This window comes from Mesoplodon mirus, assembly GCF_964341445.2.
Source record: "Mesoplodon mirus genome assembly, chromosome: 2".
NCBI lineage: Eukaryota > Metazoa > Chordata > Mammalia > Artiodactyla > Ziphiidae > Mesoplodon > Mesoplodon mirus.
In genome coordinates, this window is record NC_138977.1 from 74,078,085 (window position 1) to 74,100,179 (window position 22,095).

General features: G+C 34.6%; 1 protein-coding gene across 7 annotated transcripts in view; it reads left to right on the forward strand.

The window, feature by feature from the left end:
* The window catches only part of PCDH7 (protocadherin 7), a 416,647-nt gene that overhangs the window by 325,674 nt on the left and 68,878 nt on the right, over positions 1-22,095 (forward strand). The window contains exon 3 of one of the 7 annotated variants that reach the window (XM_082611234.1): positions 11,016-11,059. The exons of the other annotated variants lie outside the window; for them this stretch is intronic. Within the exon in view, the coding sequence (XP_082467360.1) occupies positions 11,016-11,044 (29 nt within the window). The 3' untranslated portion in view covers positions 11,045-11,059. Of the gene's footprint in view, positions 1-11,015; positions 11,060-22,095 lie in introns of those variants that run through there. 7 annotated transcript variants of the gene reach the window in all.

Here is a 22,095-nt window from a genome sequence, read left to right on the forward strand (position 1 = left end):
AAATATTTACAATTGCTATATCTTCTTCTTGTATAGATCCCTTTATCATTATTTGGTATCCTTCTTTGTCTCTTGCAATAGTCTTTATTTTAAAATCTATTTAGTCTAATATGAGAATTGCTACTCCAGCTTTCTTTTGATTTCCATTTGCTTGGAATATCTGTTTCCATCCCTCACTTTCAGTCTGCCTGTGTCCCTATGTCTGAAGTGGGTTTCTTGTAAACAGCATATATATGGGTCTTGTTTTTGTGTCTTTTTAGCCAGTCTATGTCTTGTGGTTGGAGCATTTAGTCCATTTACATTTAAGCTAGTTATCTATATGTATGTTCCTATTATCATTTTCTTAATTATTTTGGTTTATTATTGTAGGTCTTTTCCTTCTCTTGTGTTTCCTGCCTAGAGAAGTTCCTTTAGCATTTGTTGTAAAGCTGGTTTGGTGGTGCTGAATCCTCTTAGCTTTTGCTTGTCTGTAAAGGTTTTAATTTCTCCGTCAAATCTGAATGAGATACTTGCTGGGTAGAGTAATCTTGGTTGTAGGTTTTTCCCTTTCATCACTTTGATATATCCTGCCACTCCCTTCTGGCTTGCAGAGTTTCTGCTGAAAAATCAGCTGTTAACCTTATGGGGATTCCCTTGTATGTTATTTGTTGTTTTTCCCTTGCTGCTTTTAATATTTGTTCTTTGTATTTAACTTTTGATAGTTTGATTAATATTTGTCTTGGCTTGTTTCTCCTTGGATTTATCCTGTATGGTACTTTCTGAGCTTCCTGGTTTTGATTGACTATTTCCTTTCCCATATTAGGGAAGTTTTCAACTATAATCTCTTCAAACATTTTCTCAGCTGTTCTTTTTCTCTTCTTCTCTGGGGCCCCTATAATTCAAATATTGGTGTGTTTAATGTTGTCCCAGCAGTCTCTGAGACTGTCCTCAATTCTTTTCATTCTTTTTTCTTTATTGTGCTCTGCAATAGTTATTTCCACTATTTTATCTTCCAGGTCACTTATCCGTTCTTCTCCCTCAGTTATTATCCTATTGATTCCTTCTAGAGAATTTTTAATTTCATTTATTGTGTTGTTCTTTTTTTTTTTTTTTTTTGCTATTTAGTTCCTCTAGGTCCTTGTTAAACCTTTCTTGTATTTTCTTCGTTCTATTTCCAAGATTTTGGATCATCTTTACTATCATTACTCTGAATTCCTTTTCAGGTAGACTGCATACTTCTTCTTCATTTGTTAGGTCTGGTGGGTTTTTGCCTTGCTCCTTCATCTGCTGTGTGTTTCTCTTTCTTCTCATTTTGCTTAACTTACTGAGTTTGGGGTCTCCTTTTTGCAGGCTGCAGGTTCATAGTTTTTGTTGTTTGTGGTGTCTGCTCCCAGTGGGTAAGGTTGTTTGTTCAGTGGGTTGTGTAGGCTTCCTGGTGGAGCAAACTGGTGCCTGTGTTCTGGTGGATCAGGCTGGATCTTGTCTTTCTGGTGGGCAGGACCCTGTCCAGTGGTGTGTTTTGGTGTGTGACCTTATTATGATTTTAGACAGCCTCTGTGCTAATGGGTGGGATTGTGTTCTGTCTTGCTAGTTGTTTGGCATAGGGTGTCCAGCACTGTAGCTTGCTGGTCGTTGAGTGGAGCTAGGTCTTAGCGTTGAGATGAAGATCTCTGGGAGAGCTTTCGCAGTTTGATATTACATGGAGCTGGGAGGTCTCTGATGGACCAATTCCTGATGTCAGCTTTCCCACCTTAGAAGCACTGGCCTGACACCCGGCTGGAGCATGAAGACCCTGTCAGCCACATGGCTCAGAAGAAAAGAGAGAGAAAAAGAAAGAAAGAAAGAATAAAATAAAGTTATTAAAATAAAAAAAATATATTAAAAATTAAAAAAATTAAAAAGTAATAAACAAAGAAAGAAGAGAGCAACCATACCAAAAAACAAATCCACAAATGATAACAAGAGCTGAAAACTATAGCTTCTCCTCCTGGGAGGAGCATTGATAGTGCCCTGTGCTTGCACATAGGCTTCTTGGTGGCTGCAGCAGCAGCCTTAACATTTCATGCCCATTTCTGGTGTCTGCGCTGATAGCTGCGACTCACGCCTCTCTGTAGAGCTCACTTAGGCTGTGCTCTGAACCCCCTCTCCTTGAGCACCCTGAAACAATGGTTTCTTGCCTCTTAGGCAAGACCAGACTTTTTCCTGGACCCCCTCCCAGGTAGTTGTGGCACCCAGCCCCCTTCAGCCTGTGTTCATGCAGCCAACCTCAGTCCACTCCCTGGGATCTGAGCTCTGAAGCCAGAGCCTCATCTCCCAGCCCCCACCCACCCCAGTGGATGAGCAGACAAGCCTCACGGGCTGGTGAGTGCTGGTCGGTATCGATCCTCTGTGTGGGAATCTCTCTGCTTTGCCCTCTGCACCCCTCTTGCTGTGCTCTCCTCTGTGGCTCTGAATCTTCCCCCCCCCACCCATCCTCCGTTTCTGCCAGTGAAGGGGCTTCCTAACACATGGAAACTTTTCCTCCTTCACAGCTCCCTCCCAGAGGTGCAGGTCCCAACCCTATTCTTTTGTCTTGTTTTTTCATTTTTCTTTTGCCCTACCCAGGTACGTGGGGAGTTTCTTTCCTTTTGGGAAGTGTGAGGTCTTCTGCCAGCGTTCAGTAGGTGTTCTGTAGGAGTTGTTCCACATGCAGATGTATTTGTGGGGAGGAAGGTGATCTCCATGTCTTACTCCTCTGCCATCTTGAAGGTCTCTCTCATTTTTCCTTTTAAGTAGTTAAATGTTATGTTGTGACTGCTATTGCTCCTTCAGGAATTGAATTACTTTTTTTACCAGAGCTTTGATGGCTTTTTTGAGAAATTATTTTCCAGATCTCTATCTTTGCAATAGTTAGGATACCTTTTCTGTTAGCAATTTATGATTTTGTTTTTTATAGATGTTAAAAAGTGGATATGACATAAAAACAAAAAGCGAAGCTACATATTTCATTTTATTCTCATCCCCCTCAGTATTCACCTGTACTCTCTGAGTCACCCCATCTGGTCTCTCTACTTCTGTGTCTTCTCATTTCCACAGTTCAGTATACCTATCACCAGACTAATCCTGTGTAAACACCATTTTCATAATGTTACCCCCCTCACTCAGAGTTCTTCACCCACTTGTCCAACCCAAAATTCTAATCTCATTACTTCATCATTCAGACTTTTTTCATCCTATCTTTCCAAACTTTACATCCTGTCCCCAAACATAACTCAATTTTCTCTTGCTTCTCTGCATTTGTCCCTGCTGTTTCCTCAACCTACATCATCCATCTCACAAGGCACCTAACTTGGTTCCTTTTCACATGTCAAAACTCAGTTTGATTTCTTAATCTTCTGGTGAGTCTTCCCTGCTCTTCTCATGTTACTGTATTCTCTTTTTTATTGTAACTTTATATGACACTCAGGATTTAACACTGATTTACTATTTTGTCACCTACAAACTATTATTGTCCCATATCCTGTCATGGATGCATGCTCTGTCCCTACAGCTACATTTTATTTTCTAGGAGTTAGTAGATACATTTTATAATTCTTCTGATTTCCCCCCATGCCATTAAACAAAATATATTTTAGAAATAATAGGTTATTCAACTAAAACTTACTGGCTATTTGAAATTATTTTCAGCAGTAATGATAATAAAATACTCACCTGGAATGGATGAAACTCTTGTAACCCAGAAGAGCTTTTGATTAAACCATGAAAGCAGAATTTCCTGAGAGCAACATGTAAAATCAGAATAGCTAAAACATATTTCACATCTGTAAGAAGTATTGAAGATTATTAACATGTCCAAGTTAATGTCTCCAAAGACAGTTGATGATTTTTAATCTTACAGCTGGAGTTACAACCAGCAAGGAGATACAGACTGACCTTTACAATAGATAGGAATATGCAAGAGTGAGAGATATTGCTAGTTTAAACCACACCAACTTTGTAAGGAGTTGTCTTGAGTTATTATATATAGGTCCAGTTCTTCTAATGTATTTTAAAATTCTTTCAACACCTACATTCTGTATAAGGAGATAAGTAATTGAAAAATTTAGCTTACCTGACTTAAAGGAAGTAATCTGCATGCCATTAGATCACGAGATTAAAGATTCTGGTTCCTCCTCATGGTGACATTACATGGGAAAGGCAGAGTGGTTAAAAGTATCAGAGGTCCATCTGGTCTATGTCCTTAGTGCCTTTTTGTTGATTCCAATTAGGCTAATATAACTGCAGATTTCTCTTTAAAACTGCAATTTATTTTAATTTTTCCCTGTAATGTTTGTTATTTAATGTTTTGCTCTTTTTTTTTTTAGGTGGAGTGAGTGTAGGGTATTTATCAAATATTTGGATCAACCTGCCATAATTTTAGTCCCATCCCATTTCATGTTATTTTCTAACTGCTGTCAATGTCTTATTATGGCTTTCTTTTTTTTAATATTATTGTATGGCATTATCTCTACATGTTTTGTCCCTAGACATTAAAGGAACATCTGAAAAACAAAGCATTTATGTTTGATGGTAACAAGTATGGATGTGACATGGAAACTCACTTTTTTTAACTTTACAGCTACCTTTACTCCTTTTTTCTTTATTTTATTTTATTTATTTTATTTTTTTTCATCACTCCTTGTGACTTGTGGGATCCTAGTTCCCCAACCAGGGACTGAACCTGGGCCTTCAGCAGTGAAAATGTGGAATATCAACCACTGGACAGCCAGGGAATTCCCTGCTCCTTTTCTCCTTAACTGATATTCTTATTTCTTCTTTTATGTGATTCATCTTCAAGTGAAATATTATGGGTTTTTGTTTTGTTTTGTTTTGTTTTGTGGTACGCGGGCCTCTCACGGCTGTGGCCTCTCCCGTTGAGGAGCACAGGCTCCAGACACGCAGGCTCAGCTGCCATGGCTCACAGGCCCAGCCGCTCCGCGGCATGTGGGATCTTCCTGGACCGGGGCATGAACCCATGTCCCCTGCATCGGCAGGCAGACTCTCAACCACTGCGCCACCAGGGAAGCCCAAAATATTATGTTTTTATACCTTCCTCCAACAAAAATGAAAAAGGGTAGCTATGTTTTAAGAGATTATATTTTTAAGTTTATAAAGCATTTTCTTTGTTAAAGTTTTTAAATGGCAGAGAAATTTAGTAGATCCTAACTGGCATAATAAATTTAATATTTACAAATTTTAAGATCTCTCATGTAGTAGCTGAATATATTGGGTCTGCAAAAGCTTTAGGTGATAAAGGTTTTGAAAATCTAATACTGGACTTTAATGACTTTGGGTAGTAGCAGGCTTTTAAAAACTTCAAATGACAATGATTTCATTTACCTCAGTAAACATCTGGCATCAAAATAAGTTCTTGAGTTGAGCCTTATAATATAAAATATAATTTAAATGTTGTCTTCTTTAAGTACTTTCAAAAAAGATGCCTCCTCATCTTTTTAAAAGAAGAAACACTAGATCAGTGATTAACACATCATTATAATGTAATTCTCAAATTTTATATCTAAATCACTTGTAGTTAGCAATGTTTTTTCTTTGAGACTAAGGATGCATCCTAAAAGTGGAGTAAGAAAATAATGAGAGTCAAAAGGATGTGTTTAATAAATTTATTGCAAATTTCACATTATATTTAAGGTATCTGAATCTGAGATATAGAGAACATCCAATGCTTGCTTTGTATCTTGCTTATTAAGGAATGTTAGATGTTCACCTAATTGCTAATGTTATTGATCACTAGGACTCTAGTTGGAGTCACTTACCCACCTGGACATAGCTGTGTTCCAGTGTAAAAGGAGAAATGTATTTTATGCAAACAGATTCCAGATGCCACTTTCATCTTTATAAACATTGGGTGTTTATATTTTCTCTCTATGACATTTTCTTAACTTTTCATCCATTAATCAAACATCCAAATGAGACAAATTTTATACATATGTATGTTTGTCAATGAATATTCCAATATCTTTATTTACATATTAAGAATTTGCTTATTTTTAGAAAATGTCAGTGTTTAGAGAAATGTTACTTAACAAATTTGGTGTTTGGTTAAGTCAATTCATAAAAGCACACTCAAATGTGCTTTAATTTAAAATATTTGTAAACATGTGAGACTTTTTCATTCTTACTCATGGGTTTTGCCAATAAAAACATTTTGACTTTCATAAGTAGAAAGCTTAGTCATGTTATCTTGTTCTCCTGCACCCACAAGAAATTGACATTATTTTTCTGATTCTACTTAAATAGTCATCTTATCTCCAGTTTTCTTCAAAATAAAATCATCATGGAAAATAGAAAAATGAGAGCTTGGTCTTAAGTACAACATTTTAAATAGAATAAACATTTTCACTTTTCACAGTAGTGATTCAGAGAGAAAAACCCAGGCATTCAGCAATTAATTATACTAATTTCTACACATAAACCTATATTAGCTTGTCTGTATTGGTGATTAGAGAAGAAAATAAAATGTTGCTCTATGTGTCTGTGAGCTAGTTGGGCTCTAATGATACACCTGGTAATGAAGATCACATGCCAGTTAGCACTATAGTAATCTGATGCTGTTACTGGATTCAACAGCCAAAGTAGCACCATGTGCTCTATGAAAGTGGTTAAGGGCAATCATTTAAAAAATACATAATTTATTTGATTAAAAAAATTCCTATCTGGAAAAACCACATTTGTAAATTCACTTGTATATATAAATATAAAGAAATATATATATATATATATATATATATATATATATATGTGTGTGTGTATGTATACACACACACTATGTGCCTTAAGAAAGTATGATAGGAGTTCAAAAAGAGATATTCACTAGATATTCACAGGAGATTCTTAAAATTTAACTATCTAATTAAGTTGAAATGAACTTTGACAACTGAAAGCAATGAGATTCTGAACAAGAATCTGCTATGAAACAAGAATTTGCAGAACTGAAATATTTTTATTTAGGATCACTGGGGGAAATTTTGGCTTGCTATAACAAAGACACACACACATGCACCCGCACACGCACACACACAGAAACTAAAAACAAAAGTAGAAAACTTCCACCAGTTAATTCCAAACCAGAAATATATCTGTGCAAAGAAATCAGGTGACACACATTTTCACTTAAAGAGTTATTCCTGTATTCTTTCCCTTATTTCATTCTGTTTAATAAAGTATTCTCAATAGTCAATTTCTTTGGAATTCATCTTATATATCACTGATGGTTGTGTAAGTAATATTAACTGATTTGTTAAATATTCATTTACATATGCCAGTCTGTCAAAGCAAATTTTAACCAAAAACCTATAAACCTAACAAATAGATGGTAATCATCTAGTTAGGCACAGTGCATTTACCTGAGATGTAAATGCATATATGACATTTAGTTATAAAGATGACTTTCTAAATTTTTATTACTTTTATTTTAATGTGCTGCCTGAGGACAATAAATATAATTCGACAAGTGATTTAATTAAGGAGGTAAAAGACCTTCTTACAATCTAGGTAATATTTTTGGAAATTACTGAATGAAAAAGTTAATTGCCTGGCAGTCTTTCACACCAACTGTGCTGGCAATCTAGTGGCAAACCTAATAAATAGTCTCTCATATAGACAAATATGCTTCAGATAATAATAGAGTCATTGAGTAGGGTATTCTAGACAGTCATTCAAGAGGGAAACAATAGAATAAGCAGAGCCAAGTTGAAGAATCAACAGAGGCAGTGATGCACAGAATTGTGAAACTATTTACAAGCTGACACTCACTGCCACATGTTACTGACTGCAGATCTAAAATCTATTGTTCCATTCTCATGTGGCAAAAACACAGGCCCTCGTGCAAGACTCAATAGAAATTGAAGCAACTTTCCCTGTTATACAGAGAAGTGCAATGATTCATCAACATTTCAAGTTTCTTCCTTAGAATTTACTTTTGAAAATGGTGATACTTGTCTTGACTTTGTCTATCATACCATTATTCCTTAACATCATGTTCATATTTGCTTGCTTTAAATTTTTTTTAGAAGTCTATGACTATTTATATTTGAATTAACTTGAAATAATAATGAATAATGAAGCAAATCTTCATTTTGAGAAGAAATATTCCATGAGTCCTTGATGACAAGTAGCATCTATATTACTTTCATAATTTCTTAAACATGTTTTTTAAATATATAAATCAAAACACTTTCTACCCAGTAACATTTCTAACAGCATTGTATAATTATTAATATTTAAAATCATTTTGGGTGTAGTCCTTCAGCTTTATTTTGACACTCATTAAGAACATGACAGTAAATTTGTATAAATTGTCATATTTATTCATAATGTTCATTATAATTTACATAAATATTTTTCTTCTAATTATTAAGCTCTATGTCATTTCAATGTTGTTTTATTTGCCCCCCAAATGATACAAGTTAAATAGTTTTGAATATATAGCAAAATAATACACTTCTCAACTTGAGTTAAATGTACATTACCATTTTCACAATATTCTAGGGTAAACAATAATTTATAATTAGGACAAGGTAGTTGAATTAAATATCTCTGAATTCAAATTTATGCTTCTATAACCCAAAGAAATTATAATCAAGATAATATTTTCTTATTAATTGTATATCATCTTATCTCTAAGGATTTATATGACTGAAATGTTCTATACATTTACTATATAAAGTATTATTTTCTTACATGTATAAAATATTGAGTGGAAAATAACCTTGGGGATAGTCTGCTCTTGGTTCCCTCTACAAATTGAAGAGACTTAGTTACAGTGAGGCAAAATGGCTTAGAAAACTCCACAATTATTCAGGCATAATGAAAGCTGGAATCAGCCTGCCTTTCTGTGGTTATAACAGTGCATGTGCTTGGTCAAGCATATCAGACCAAAACAATGTAAAGATTGTGTTGATTTCCATTAAAAGATACCTTCATCTTTACACACAAGTTTATACTAGTTTGGCTAAATCCTATGAAGAATAAATCAGCTGCATCTAGTAGTAAGCTCATTTTCCTTTGCTCATATATACAGATAAAATATAGATGTTTTGTGGCTGCATGTTTCCCAATTTTGGTTATGGGTCTAGATATCTTTCTATGATAATAAATTACTTCCCTTAACGTTTAAATAACTAAGGGCCCACCCAGTGAGAGTTAATTTATTTGAGGTCACTTAATTATAATTTGCTAGCATTTAATTTTCAAAAAAAGACACTCCTATTTGTTGCATCTCCAAAGAGCTCCCAGTACCATCAGATTTTTAAATGGTTTTGTCTTGTGTATTGCCATATTGTTTGGATGGCCCTTAGTGGCCAAACATTTAATTAAAGCCCCTTGAGGGGCTTATTCTTATTATTTGTTATTGGACATCTGCCAAAGCTCATTTTACCAAGTGTTTGTTGTCTACTTAGGCTACTTCTGTGTAGATTTTTAATACTGTCTATATACCTTAAGTGTTAAATACTCCCTAAAAGGAATCATTTCCTTCCATCTCCAAAGTCTAAAATATTCAATTTTTGTATATTTGAAGGTTAGTGTGCAATTTTGTATTGCAATCTGATAATTTTTTTTTTTTTTTTAGTTAGTGATTTTTCATTATATTTTCCTTAGAAGAACAGGAACCCTCCACCTTGTGGATGAAATCTTTTTTATTTTTTTTTTGCGGTACATGGGCCTCTCACTGTTGTGGCCTCTCCCACTGCGGAGCACAGGCTCCGGACGCGCAGGCTCAGCGGCCATGGCTCACCGGCCCAGCCGCTCCTCGGCATGTGGGATCTTCCCGGACCGGGGCACGAACCCGTGTCCCCTGCATTGGCAGGCGGACTCTCAACCACTGCGCTACCAGGGAAGCCCGAAATCTTTGATTTAGCTAGCTTATGTAATATATCAATAGCGATAATAGCTTATCGAATGCCAAGTTTTCAACATTCTCTGTAGTAAGCACATAGCACACATTATTTTGGTTAAGTATCATTACAAATTTAGGGAAGTTTTTCACTATTCTCAAGAAGACAAGACCTAGGCTCTTCAGTAACTTGTGCAAGTTTATTTCACTTGTAAGAGGGAATCTTGGTTTCTGTCCATACCTCTCTGAGCCCAGGTTGTAACCATTTCACAGTACAGTCTTCTCTTTGAAAGAACAAGCCTGGGATCTTCACTGACTTCCCTTTATTGTTATGTTGGTTTCTATGGAACATAAAATGCTAGAACATGTATCATTTTTAAGAAAGCCTTAAATTACAGTGTCTGTGTTTTCTTTCAAGTCTGTGTTTTGGGCATTTAAGATGTCCCCTGGATTGAATATTTGTGATTTTATTTTAAAATCTATTTTAGCAGAAGCTACGAGGTGATGATTGGTGTTCTAGGTTTGTCTCCCAACACTGCATGGTTCATGAAATCATTTTTGTTTGTTTGTTTGATTTTTTTTTAAGTCATGTAATGTATAAGATATTCAGATAGTGATATGATGATGATGATGGAAAATCCAAAGATTATAATTTTAATTGTTTTCTAGAGGGTTAATCTAAAGATCCTACTTTGTTTAGTCCCCGAGACTATAACTATTAGAAAATATAAAATCATATTTGTTTTCTTCATTGTAAAATTTATCTAGATCTTCTCAAAGAAAAATGTGTCTCCTTGTGTTTAATTTCCTTCTTTTGCAGTTAAAAAAATATCCTGAGGCAAGAAAGAGTATAAAGAATATTTTAACAAAACAAACTTAAAACTCAATTTTAAACTCAGTGTTACATAATTAGAGTTCTCTTCTTTTTTTCTGGAATAATTGCATCACCTGTAATATTCCAAGCATGCACATTGAAAGTTAGTTTTTACTGATTTTTTTTAATTGATTGCTGGTTTGACTGAGCTGACCTTTGCTTTAAATCAGAATTGATTGGCCAATTGAGTCAACATGGTTTAATTGGTTGTGCATATATACAGAGACTTTGTTTATTGAATTTAGGATATTCTGAGTAACATAATTTCCCTCTGCTTCTCTTCTGCTCCAGGAAACACTCTGCTTTATGATTGCATTTAATAATGTGTCAGAAAGCAAATGGAAATAGTACCATACACAAGGGAGAGGAACAATGGATTCAGCAACTGTTTAACATCCAAAGAAACCATTCTTAGAAGATTGTTTCAGATTCATCTAGTTTGTATATTACACTTATTTGTTATATTAAAGATGGTATCTGAAATCTGGCTTCTGTAAAGTTATCAGAAAACCAAAAGCCATTGACAGTATGATAGCCATCTATTATAACTGTATGATTTCCAACATTTAAAAAAATTTGGAGAGCCTCCTAGAATGATAGGATAAATCTGAATGCACTAAGGATACTGCATTCTATCCCTGTGTTTCCAAGTTACATTTTTACTGTTGTAACTGGGTAGCATAATGTGCAAAAGAAATTAAGTAATACATAAAAGAACCAATATAGATTCTGAGATCTTGGTGGAGGATAAAAATAATAGTTTTCTTGTTCTTTTAAAATATCTCATTTCCTTTATTTTGTCCTTTTTTTATCATTTGGACATCAGAAACATGTCTGAAACTCAGAAATTAATAATCAGAAGGATATGAGAGCCAACTTTCTGGGTGCTAAAGGTAGCCTGCCTCTCAGTGACAAAATTATAACTGATTTCATAAATTTAGTTCTTGTGTTAGGAACTGTAGTGCCAATGAAAATCAATAAAAACAATTTCCTTCTACATTCATGATCCTCTCCTCATATTCATTCTTCACATTCTTTTCAGGACCATTTTGTCAAAATGCCGCAGGGCCATACAAAATGTAATTTTGTGTTTCTGTGTGTATGCCCCATGAAACCTGATTTTTCCTGTGTGTTTTGATTGCTATGAAGTGCAAAAGGGGCTTTAGGCAAAGTAAAAATTTCACATTTTCATAGTTTTTAAAATATTGAAGGAAACACCAAGTTTTGTTGTCATTTTTTGAATAAAATTTGAGGCTGCATACAATTTGCATACTGTAAGTAGTATATTCATATAGAGAGCATGTGTGTATGTATAATTACATGTGTGAATAATATATTTGCTGAGTTAATCCTTATTGGATGTCTGAAAAGACACTGTGCAAATAAAGATTAAAATGCAATTTTTAAAAAGAAAGACCTTGTTAAGCCCACAAATCTTTAACATAGTTGAAAACTCAGATGCTTCCAGACAGATAGGTTATTATTCATTAATTAATTCTCTCACTCATTCATGTATTCATTTATTCAAAGCATTTATCAAAGCTGGGGGCCATGTGGATTACCGTAATGGCAGGGAAAATACATGTATTGATATATCTTTTTCTTCAAAAAGCTTATTTAAATATTCAGACTATAATATATGTTTAATACAAGCAAGTACACAATACATCATTTCTAAGACCAACAATTATTCCTTTAGATTTACGTGGTTCACCTACATTTAATTCTTGGGCATTGATTCTTCAAAATAATTCACAAACATTTTGCAAGAATTGAATATACTACTATGCATGCAGTGTTTAATCTAGGGCCTGACTCATCATCATATTCAATAAATTATAGTAGTTATTATCAATATTATTTTTTTCCAAAACTGTCCAAATGAGATATGTATTATTTTTTTTCCATTTCACAGTTGAGCAAACTGATTCTCAGGTTAAGTTATTTTTAAAAGAGACTGTACAAATTAAATGGTACTGCTAACGTTGAAAGCAATAGATAATTGATTTTAAAGAATGATGTTATCTTCTTGAAGACAAGGGGATATTCATAGTAGTATGTTCATTATTTAAATTGTCTGTCCCAGTCTGTAGAGTATAATGTTATCTAATATTTAATGAGCATGCATTTGTTAGACATTGGGCTGAGCAATTCTCATGTTATGTCTTCTATATATTATAATATCTCAATGAGTGTAGGTTTTTTATAAATGTCACCACTTTATAGATGAGGAATCTGAGATTAAGAGAAGTTTAGCAATCTTCCTCAAATGAAATAGCTGGTAATCGTTGAAGAGATTTAACCCAGTTCCAAGTGAAAAGTACATACTACTTTTAAGCTTGATGTTGTACTGACACAAAGTCTGTAAAAATGTGTTGAAAGCTCAAGATGATTTGAATATTTGGGTTTTTTTTCCCCATGTCTATTACCATATACCGTATATCAAAAAGCAGGTTAGGGGACCTAGCATTATGTTATGGGCCATGTAGTAAGTATCAGTACTGTTTTCAAAATGAAAACTTAGAATGTCAAGTACAAAGAAATTTAGATTATCAATAGAAGAAAATCAGATAAAATTTTGCTTATGTCCACTTGGCCATGCTGAGGATAAGCCCTTCTGTGATTATTTATTATATGTTATTTTAATACAACATAATAACATATTTAATATAGAAAGTTTGGAAACAACATGCGTTTAAAAAATCAGATTTCTTCCTATCACCCAGAGATAACAAGTTTGAAAATATTGACACATATGCATGTAATATTCGCATTTTGCTGTATGCTTGTATGGAGCATGTTCTGGGTGGAGGGGGTGTGGTGGTGGCTTAAAACAACAGAAATTTATTCTTTCACAGTTGTGGACTCTAAAAGTCCAAAATCAAGGTCTTAGCAAGGCCACAATTCCTCCAAAGTCTCTAAGTAGAATCATTCCTTGCCTCTTCCTAACTTCTGGTGGTGGCAGCAATCCCTGGCCTTCCTTGATTTACAGGTGCATTGTTCCAGTCTCTGCCTGTAACCATGTGGTGTTCATCTTGTGTGTCTGTCTTCACATTGTCTTCCCTGTTCTTATAAGGATACCAGCCATATTGGATTAAGGGTTCAGTATGACCACATCTTAATTATGTCTGTAAGGACCCGATTTCCAAATAAGTTCACATTCTGTAATGGGAGGTGTTCAATATATCTTTGGAGGATACAATCAATTCCATCAGAAACACGATACTTACAGAATTAGAATTTTGTTATTGTATTATTTCAGGGCTTTTTTCATTGTGAACAACTTACATTGTCATTAATGAAGATAATTACATTTGATTACAGTTCTCCAGTTGACTTACTTTGATTTCGAATGTGGTAGAAATCTTTAATTTAGAATTCCCGTTGTCAAATAATATGGTAATGTACTTTATCACCCCATGGTGCTTTTGTGAGGAAGTAAGACACCCCTCTGAGGGATGCTGTGTAAACCTGTCATGTTATTATTTTCCTCTGGCATTGCAGGGACACTAGACATTTGACTTGTTCTCATCCTTTCCCCTGCATATTGGCAATAAATATAAGATCCACGTGGCAGCTTCAGTCTAGTGTACTTGGCTGTGAGTCATCTTAACAACCAGGAGAGCAATTCTTGGTGAGGTGGAATGAGCAGCTCTTTAATAGCAGTGCTTAGTGGGAAGGCTGTCTGAGAGGCAGAAAAGAGACTTTAAATTAAATGGACTTTACAGAAAATTGTCTTCACTTTGTAGTTTGGAGTTAGAGTTGCAATTTTCAACTTTCTTTTCCCTCACTTACCTGTTGCTAAGAGATCACATTCAAGGTAAAATTAATGCTTCTCCATTACAAAGCATGTAGCCAGCAGTGGAAGAGGAAATATAACATGCGGTTCCTGTGTCGGTTAGCACTTTAGAAAAATACGTGGCATTAAGAGACAGAATCATGTGTCCAGTAGACATTTGACAAATGATTATTAAATGAATCAGCAGGTACTGAGTAGTAAGTGTTAGGGTCTGTCATTGTGACTGGATACTTTTTGCCTTATCTTCTTTGTTTTTTTCCTTTCTTCAGCTTTTAAACTCTTAGGAAAATCGAAAAGCATTCTATCAAAGTAGAGTTGATGGTCATTATTATCCACTAAAGTTCACTGTAATATTAACAGAAATTGCCTATGACTCTAGAATCTGTTAGAACCAGGGAAAAAATTATATCAGGACACTTTTAGTTGTGTAATACGATTTCAGGGTCAGCAAGGGAGTTCCATTGAGGTGAAACTGGAAGGTACATGCTATAGGGTGATTAAGTTCTAGACCTAGTTAGTACTGCCACATTTTCCCTTCAGTGTTCTTGAAAGATAGTATCTTGTATGTGAGTGTTCCTTGTATCCTCAGAAACATCATGCTGACCAATGATCACCATCCAGTTCCAAGTCAGCCACATCCTTCAACAAATATTCACATCTAATTCAAGTAAGGCTTCACTTGAGTTTCTGTGACACTACAATGCAGTGCAAGACAAGGTTATTTTTTCTTAAGGTTCACTCTGTAATTTAGGAAATAATACCTTCAAATAATTAGAACAGCAGTCCCCAACCTTTTTAGCACCAGGGACTGGTTTCCTGGAAGACAGTTTTTCCACAGGACGTGTGGGGGGGTGATGGTTCAAGTGGTAATGCAAGTGATGGGGAAAGATAGGGAGGGATGGGGAGCGATGGGGAGCGATGGGGAGGGATGGGGAGCGATGAGGATCAGCAGAGGAAGCTTTGCTCGCTCGCCTGCTACTCACCTCCTACTGTGAAGCCCGGTTCTTAAAAGGCTGATGATTGGTGCTGGTCCTCCGCCAGGGAGTTTGGGATTCCTGAATTAGAAGGAAATGCTTCCTTTCCCCCATGTTAAAGGAAGGGCTTAGAGCTAGTTCAGCTTGAATATTGTTTTAATGTGATGAGTTTTATAACGTAATACTAATGGTCTATTACATAAGAATAAATGTACTCATAAGCCACCACCCTTAAAAAAAGACGTACAGTCTGCTCAAACACTAAGAAGCTTTCAGAAAATTTATATTCCTTTAATTTTTCTCTTCATATTTAATATAAGATTAAAAACAATGTGAGAATTCAAGTGGGAAATTAGTTCAGGTGTCATCATTAGCCTTTCTCACTCACCAAAGCCACATTCTCAAAGTGTAATAGTGTCTCAAACACCTTCTAATGGGCTTTATTAATCTCTTCTGTGCATTTCCCCCTCTGGAATTTCACTATGGGATTTCTCTTTCAAGGTACTTTGACATGAACTTTGATTTTAAATGGGGTTTAGTGTGCTTTGGTCAGGCCACTGACACAATACTTAACAACCCAAATATGCTTTCCCATATGGAGGGTACCATCTGTGGTAGTAAATATTTTTTTCATAAAGGTTCAATGGCTCCCTCTGTTTCCTTTAACCAAAATAATAGTAGACAAGGCACAGTATTTCATGAACATTTTTAAGCAAGTCTCTCTCAATAAATGCATTCATTTCATTCACAGTTTTCTAAAGAAAAATGACTAGAGATATTACCGATGCAAATTCGTGTGTCCGACGCACACTGAGGCCAAACAATACCAAAACGTTGGAGCTTGGAATAGAGAAAGGTTTATTACAGGGCCATGCAAGGAGAACAAGTGGCTTCTGCTCAAAAACACCCTGAACTCCCCCACGGGTTTCAGCAAAGCATTTATAAAGACCAGGTGAGGGAAGGGTGTCCAAGGGTATGTGATCAGCTCATGCACAATTCTCTGGTTGATGGTGAGGTAACAGGGCAGTTGACATTATCAACCCTTCCGCATCAGTAGGTCTGCATGCTACTTGATCACTATCATCAAGTAGTTAATTTCTTCCATTTGGTGGTTGTTTTAGCATCTGAAAAACTCAGGAAATATGCGTAAGACACTATTATCTGGGTACTTCAGAGAGGAGCTACAGGAGAGGATATATGGGAGGAGTCTGTCTTGGGAAGGCCCCATTGGGTCCTGCTCAGTTGCAGAGACAGTAAAGAGAAATAAAATAATAATTATGCAGTCCCCGGGTACAGTCATACACAAGGACTAGTTACTGATCATGATAGAGTAGAAAAAGGACTTGTGAGAGGAGGAGAAGTCTGGGCTTTATTCCTCTTATCATCACAAACACAAGTCTCAGCTGTCTCATTTCTAAAATAAGGGATCTGGAAGAGTTCCATGCTTTCCAAATCCACTGCACATCCATTCAGCTGTGAAGCATGTTCAAAATACGAATACCTTAGCTCCAGCCCAGTCTAGAATAATCTGAATTTAGGACCAGTGCCCAAGAATCTGTGTTCTTTACTCCATAGTGATTTTGATTGCACAAAAAGGTTTGGGAACCACTATTCGAGTAATCCCTAAGATCTATTTCAATTCCTAATGGATATGACTCTCAAAGTCTAATTCAGAGAAATTTCATCTATGAGCTGGAATATGCCTGGTTAGGATTAGAAAGGCCAGGATTGGATTCTGAGCTCTGCTGTTTACTTGCCTTGTGAGGCAAGACTTTAAATTGTTGAGACTCATGTTCTTTCTCCAAAAAATGAGGATAGTATTAACTGCATTGCCCTGGACTGTTGCATGTATTATAGTACTTAGTATGGTGAGTACTTACAGTAAATATTAGCTGGAAGGATAAGGGGAGTGAGAGTGAAAATTGACCAAATCACAAAATGAAACATTGTCAAGGCACCAGAAATAAATATAAGTATATATGAAATGAGTGAGGAGTAACATAATGTTTGCTAAGCTTCCATTATGTCACCAACTTAATTCATTTCTTTTAATGAGCTTACAACACCTTTTTAAAAAATTTCAATGAATCAAACAAGCTTCTTCTTTTACCAATCTGTAGGGAATCTTGAAAAGTTCATTCTAAGATATAGTAGAAGATTGTCCACGGCAAGAGATATTAAATTGTTAAAAATAAATTATACATACAGTGAAATAATGAGAACAGCAAAAATTCTCCCCCAGTCTTGAATAAAGAATATTTTAAGCCTCACAGTCTCTCTTATATCAAAAGATGCTTTTTCAATATTTGCTGTCTACTTCTTAAGGATCTAATTCTTCATAACTGTTTTTAAATACATAGTTTCTTCTACCCATGGGCTTACAGTTTGATACAGTCCACACACAATTACTTTTAGAGAGACTGAATATGGAGACAAGATTTTCTAACTGTATTGCTAGTTTTGTCTTGTGGGAAAATGGGACTTTAATATATTTCTACTTTTGAAACTACAATTCTCATAATTTTTGTCTTCTTTCTTTCCTTTGATTCTATTAACTCAAGAGAAGATAGAAAAAACATTCTGTGGCAATCAACTAACACATTGTTGCTGTATAAAAATTCCCACACAGCAAGATGACTTGTAAGCTGAAGCTGGACAGAATTTATAGGAACTGTATTTGGCTTGTAGGGTCCAATACATACACCCTGGTACAAAGAACATTTCAGCACAAAGAATTCAATAATCTGATACTTCTCTTGTGAAGTACATTATTCTGCTGTAGAGAAAATTGCTATGGCCAAATTTTCAGTAGGATTCAATTCTCTATAATAGCCCAGCAAGGTCAGACCTCAAACGAAGCTGTGATCTGCCTTGTATGTCCCCTCATAACTACTGAAGACTTCCAGGGAGGTAGGAGGTCTCCCTAACCTGTCTGCTGGGATCCTTAAGTTTAGTTCGAGTTATAAGAAACGAGGCTGTGGCCATTGAACTTCACCTGACATCGGTCTTTGTCACTGTATCCTTAACTTCTGAGTATTTGTTCCAGGGCTAGAGTATAAATAGGATGAATAGTGCCTAGAGTAGCTTCTGTGACTCATATAAGCCATAATTACACTGGCCATGCAACTATTTCCAGAACAGACATAAGACCCATAATTCAGAGAATAACATTTGTTTTAAAATATGGTTCCAGATACTTCCCTTGACATTGTCCTAGAAATGTTGGGGTAACAGAAAAGATGACCTCTTTGTTAAGTACACATAACTTCTTAATATGTGTGTGTATTTACATATTGAAATAGCTGTTATGTCTGAGATAAATGCTAAACTGATAGACAATATAAATGCTTTTTAAAATACTCTATGATTTCCTCCTCTGTGTCTTTAATTTTAGGGATAAATAAGAGTTTTTAAAAAGGGAGTTTACTTCAACCATAATGCAGCTCTCTGCCAACTGTTGCAGAAGAGGCCTTTAGACTTTCAGAAACTTTAAGCCATGGAGGACTTGGTTTATTCTATTCAATCTGGCCATTAAAAACCTCATCCAATTCATTCACTTTGCAGAAATAAGCAAGTCTCCATGGTACCTCATGCCTCAAGTTTCATTATGAAAATATTTTTCCTTTTCATGGAATTTAGGGCATTCTCAGCAATCATTTGAAGAATTTTGTAACAAAAAAAAAACTATCAGAGAAATCCCAGGGAGAAGAAATGAGCATCACCTTACATATTATTAAAAATAATACTTAAGGAAGACAAAACTGAGATTGCAATACATTTCCTTCAAAATGATACTTTAATGAATTGAAGTGTTTTAGAATAACCTTTAGTTTTTATGTAAACTTTGAAGAACAAATGATAATACAAGTTATATGTAATTATACCAAAATTTCCTTAAAAACTGAAAATTTTCTATTAAAAAAGGTGGGGAAAATTTTCTTATTAGATACCTGTCCATGTGGCATAATTTTTTCTAATATTTTTTATGCTTATATTTGTTACATTTTATATCTGTTTATAAGATTGTATTAGCTATATTGGGGGGTATTTGTCTTTTATTGTTTTATTTCTTTGTGTGTGTATGTGTATGTATGTGTTAAAATTGACATATAATGTTATATTAACTTCAGGTGTACAACATAATGATTTGATGTTTGTATATATTGTGAAATGATCACTACAATAAGTCTACTTAACATCTGTCACCATACATAATTACAAAAATATTTTTCCTGTGATTAGAACATTTAAGATCCACTCTTTTCACAACTTTCAAATATGCAATACAGCATTATCAACTATAGTCACCATGCTGTACATTATATCCCTATGACTTATTTTATAACCAGAGGTTTGTACCTTTTGACCCCTTCACCCATTTTGTGTATTTTGTAAGAATATAAATTAATCTCAAGTTTTCTCAGTTTTAGTTCATTTTCAGTTGACGATTCTCTCAACCAATCAACTGTAAGCTGAATTTTTGAAGTTTTGCCTTTTTTTTTTTGAATGTTGGACACTAACATTTTATTTTATTTTATTTTTAGGTTTTGCCTTCTTAAAAGCTGAAATATTATGCAATAATCTTTCACAGCTCAAATGCTTTAATTGTATTATTGAGATACATAATATAAATGATCTGGTTTTCAATCTGAAAATAGACTTATCTAGTCAGACTTCAATTTAAAAAGGTAAAGGTATCTAATTTTAAAAATGACACAAATGAACTTATTTATAAAACAGAAACAGACTTACAGATATCGAAAACAAACTTATGGTTACCAAAAAGGAAACATGGCAGGGAGGGATAAATCAGGAGCTTAGGATGAACATACACACACTGATAAATAACCAACAAAGACCTACTGTCTAGCACAGGGAACTCTACTCAGTATTCTGTGATAACCTATATGAGAAAAGAATATGAAAAAGAATGAATATATTTATATTCATTTTATATATATATATATATATATAATGTATTTATATGTATAGCTGAATCACTTTGCTGTACATCTAAAACTAACACAACATTGTAAATCAGCTATACTCCAATAAAATTAAAAAATAAAAAATGAAAAGGTAAAAGTAGCCCAAGCCTAAAATGAATTTTCCTCTCAATTGAAGGCAGAATTGATACAAAGTGACTTCTTGGAAAAGCATGAAATATACATGTATGTGTGAGAAGGAATTTTTTTTGCCTACCATCAACTTCTACTCTGGGTGTTCTAAAGAGTTCACTTCACCTGAAGTATGATTTATCAATTTACCAACACATATGCTCCATATGTCCATCATGCAATGGTATAATTTTTAACGTGTTTCATTTAAACAAAATGGCCATAAATATTTAGATGGACATCTGACAATGAATACTTTTCAAACTGGGGTAATATTTTTAGCATCATTGATCCAGCAAGATCCAATAATAAGACTGACTTTTTGTTTAATAGAATTCTCTCTACAATGATGTTCCACTCCATTAGTGAAAAGGGAGTTGCTCAAGTTACATAGATATGTTCTCAAGGACATTGGTTAATAAAACACAGACCTCTGTGCCTGGATGTTGAATGTTTACATGTAGGTATTTGTTCAAGCAAACCATTTTCTTGTATTAATCGAATGACCACTGTATTAAACTTAGGCTTATGTAGACCTAATCAGATTTTTAAAATCAGTGTAGCCTATAGAAAATATTTCTCAAGGAATATCAAATCATTTTGTCTTTAGGTTTCTATACAAAAACTGTAAGAACATGTGCAAAAATATCAAAAGAATACATAATCGGAAGTTACTTTTACAGAGGAGGTTGTATTATATTTTTTTCTCATGAACCCTTACATTGTAAAGCTAAGCATGTTAGATTTATGGAGATGAATAAATATATGTATTTGTTAATACACTGTTGCAAGGTAGGGACATTTAGACTTCTATCAGACACAATTTATATAGGTCCTCCAAAAAAAGACACTATGTAGTATTTCACTGAGTTTGTGTAAAATACTATAGCTGTCTCTTGAATGCCTTTCCCTTGTGGAAAAGAAGCTTAATTCTGCCAAGCCACGAGTACAGGGCCCCTTCCTGCCCTTATTTGCTTTTAGAGATTCATGCTGTCAGGTTGATAAATGGGCTTTGACAGAAGCAAAGGTAATTCAAAGCTCACTCACAGGTAGAATAGTCTTTAGTAGATTTTTTTAAGTCTGATAGAGGAAATATATATATAGAAAATTCATAGTATTAATTCACTGTGAGGCTGTTATTTTCCCAAATGCCCCGAAAAAAATCATCTTTCTGAAGCTATATCTTAAATTCATCTTAATATACTTTCATACACATGTGGGTCTATTTATTTACAAACAAGACTATTTATTTTTTTATCCATATGAAAGAAAATCAGTTATTCATCAAGAAAATAAATTTGGTAGCAAATGCATTTTTTGGAAGGTAACCTTTTATAAACCAAGTACTGTTAAATACATCTTTGACTAGATCAATCTAACAGAATCATATTTTGGAATTACAGAAAAGAGTTGAAGGTTTTAGCAAATGTAGGTAAATTTTATTTCTATACTCTTTGCTTTTGATGTTTGGCAAATCAATT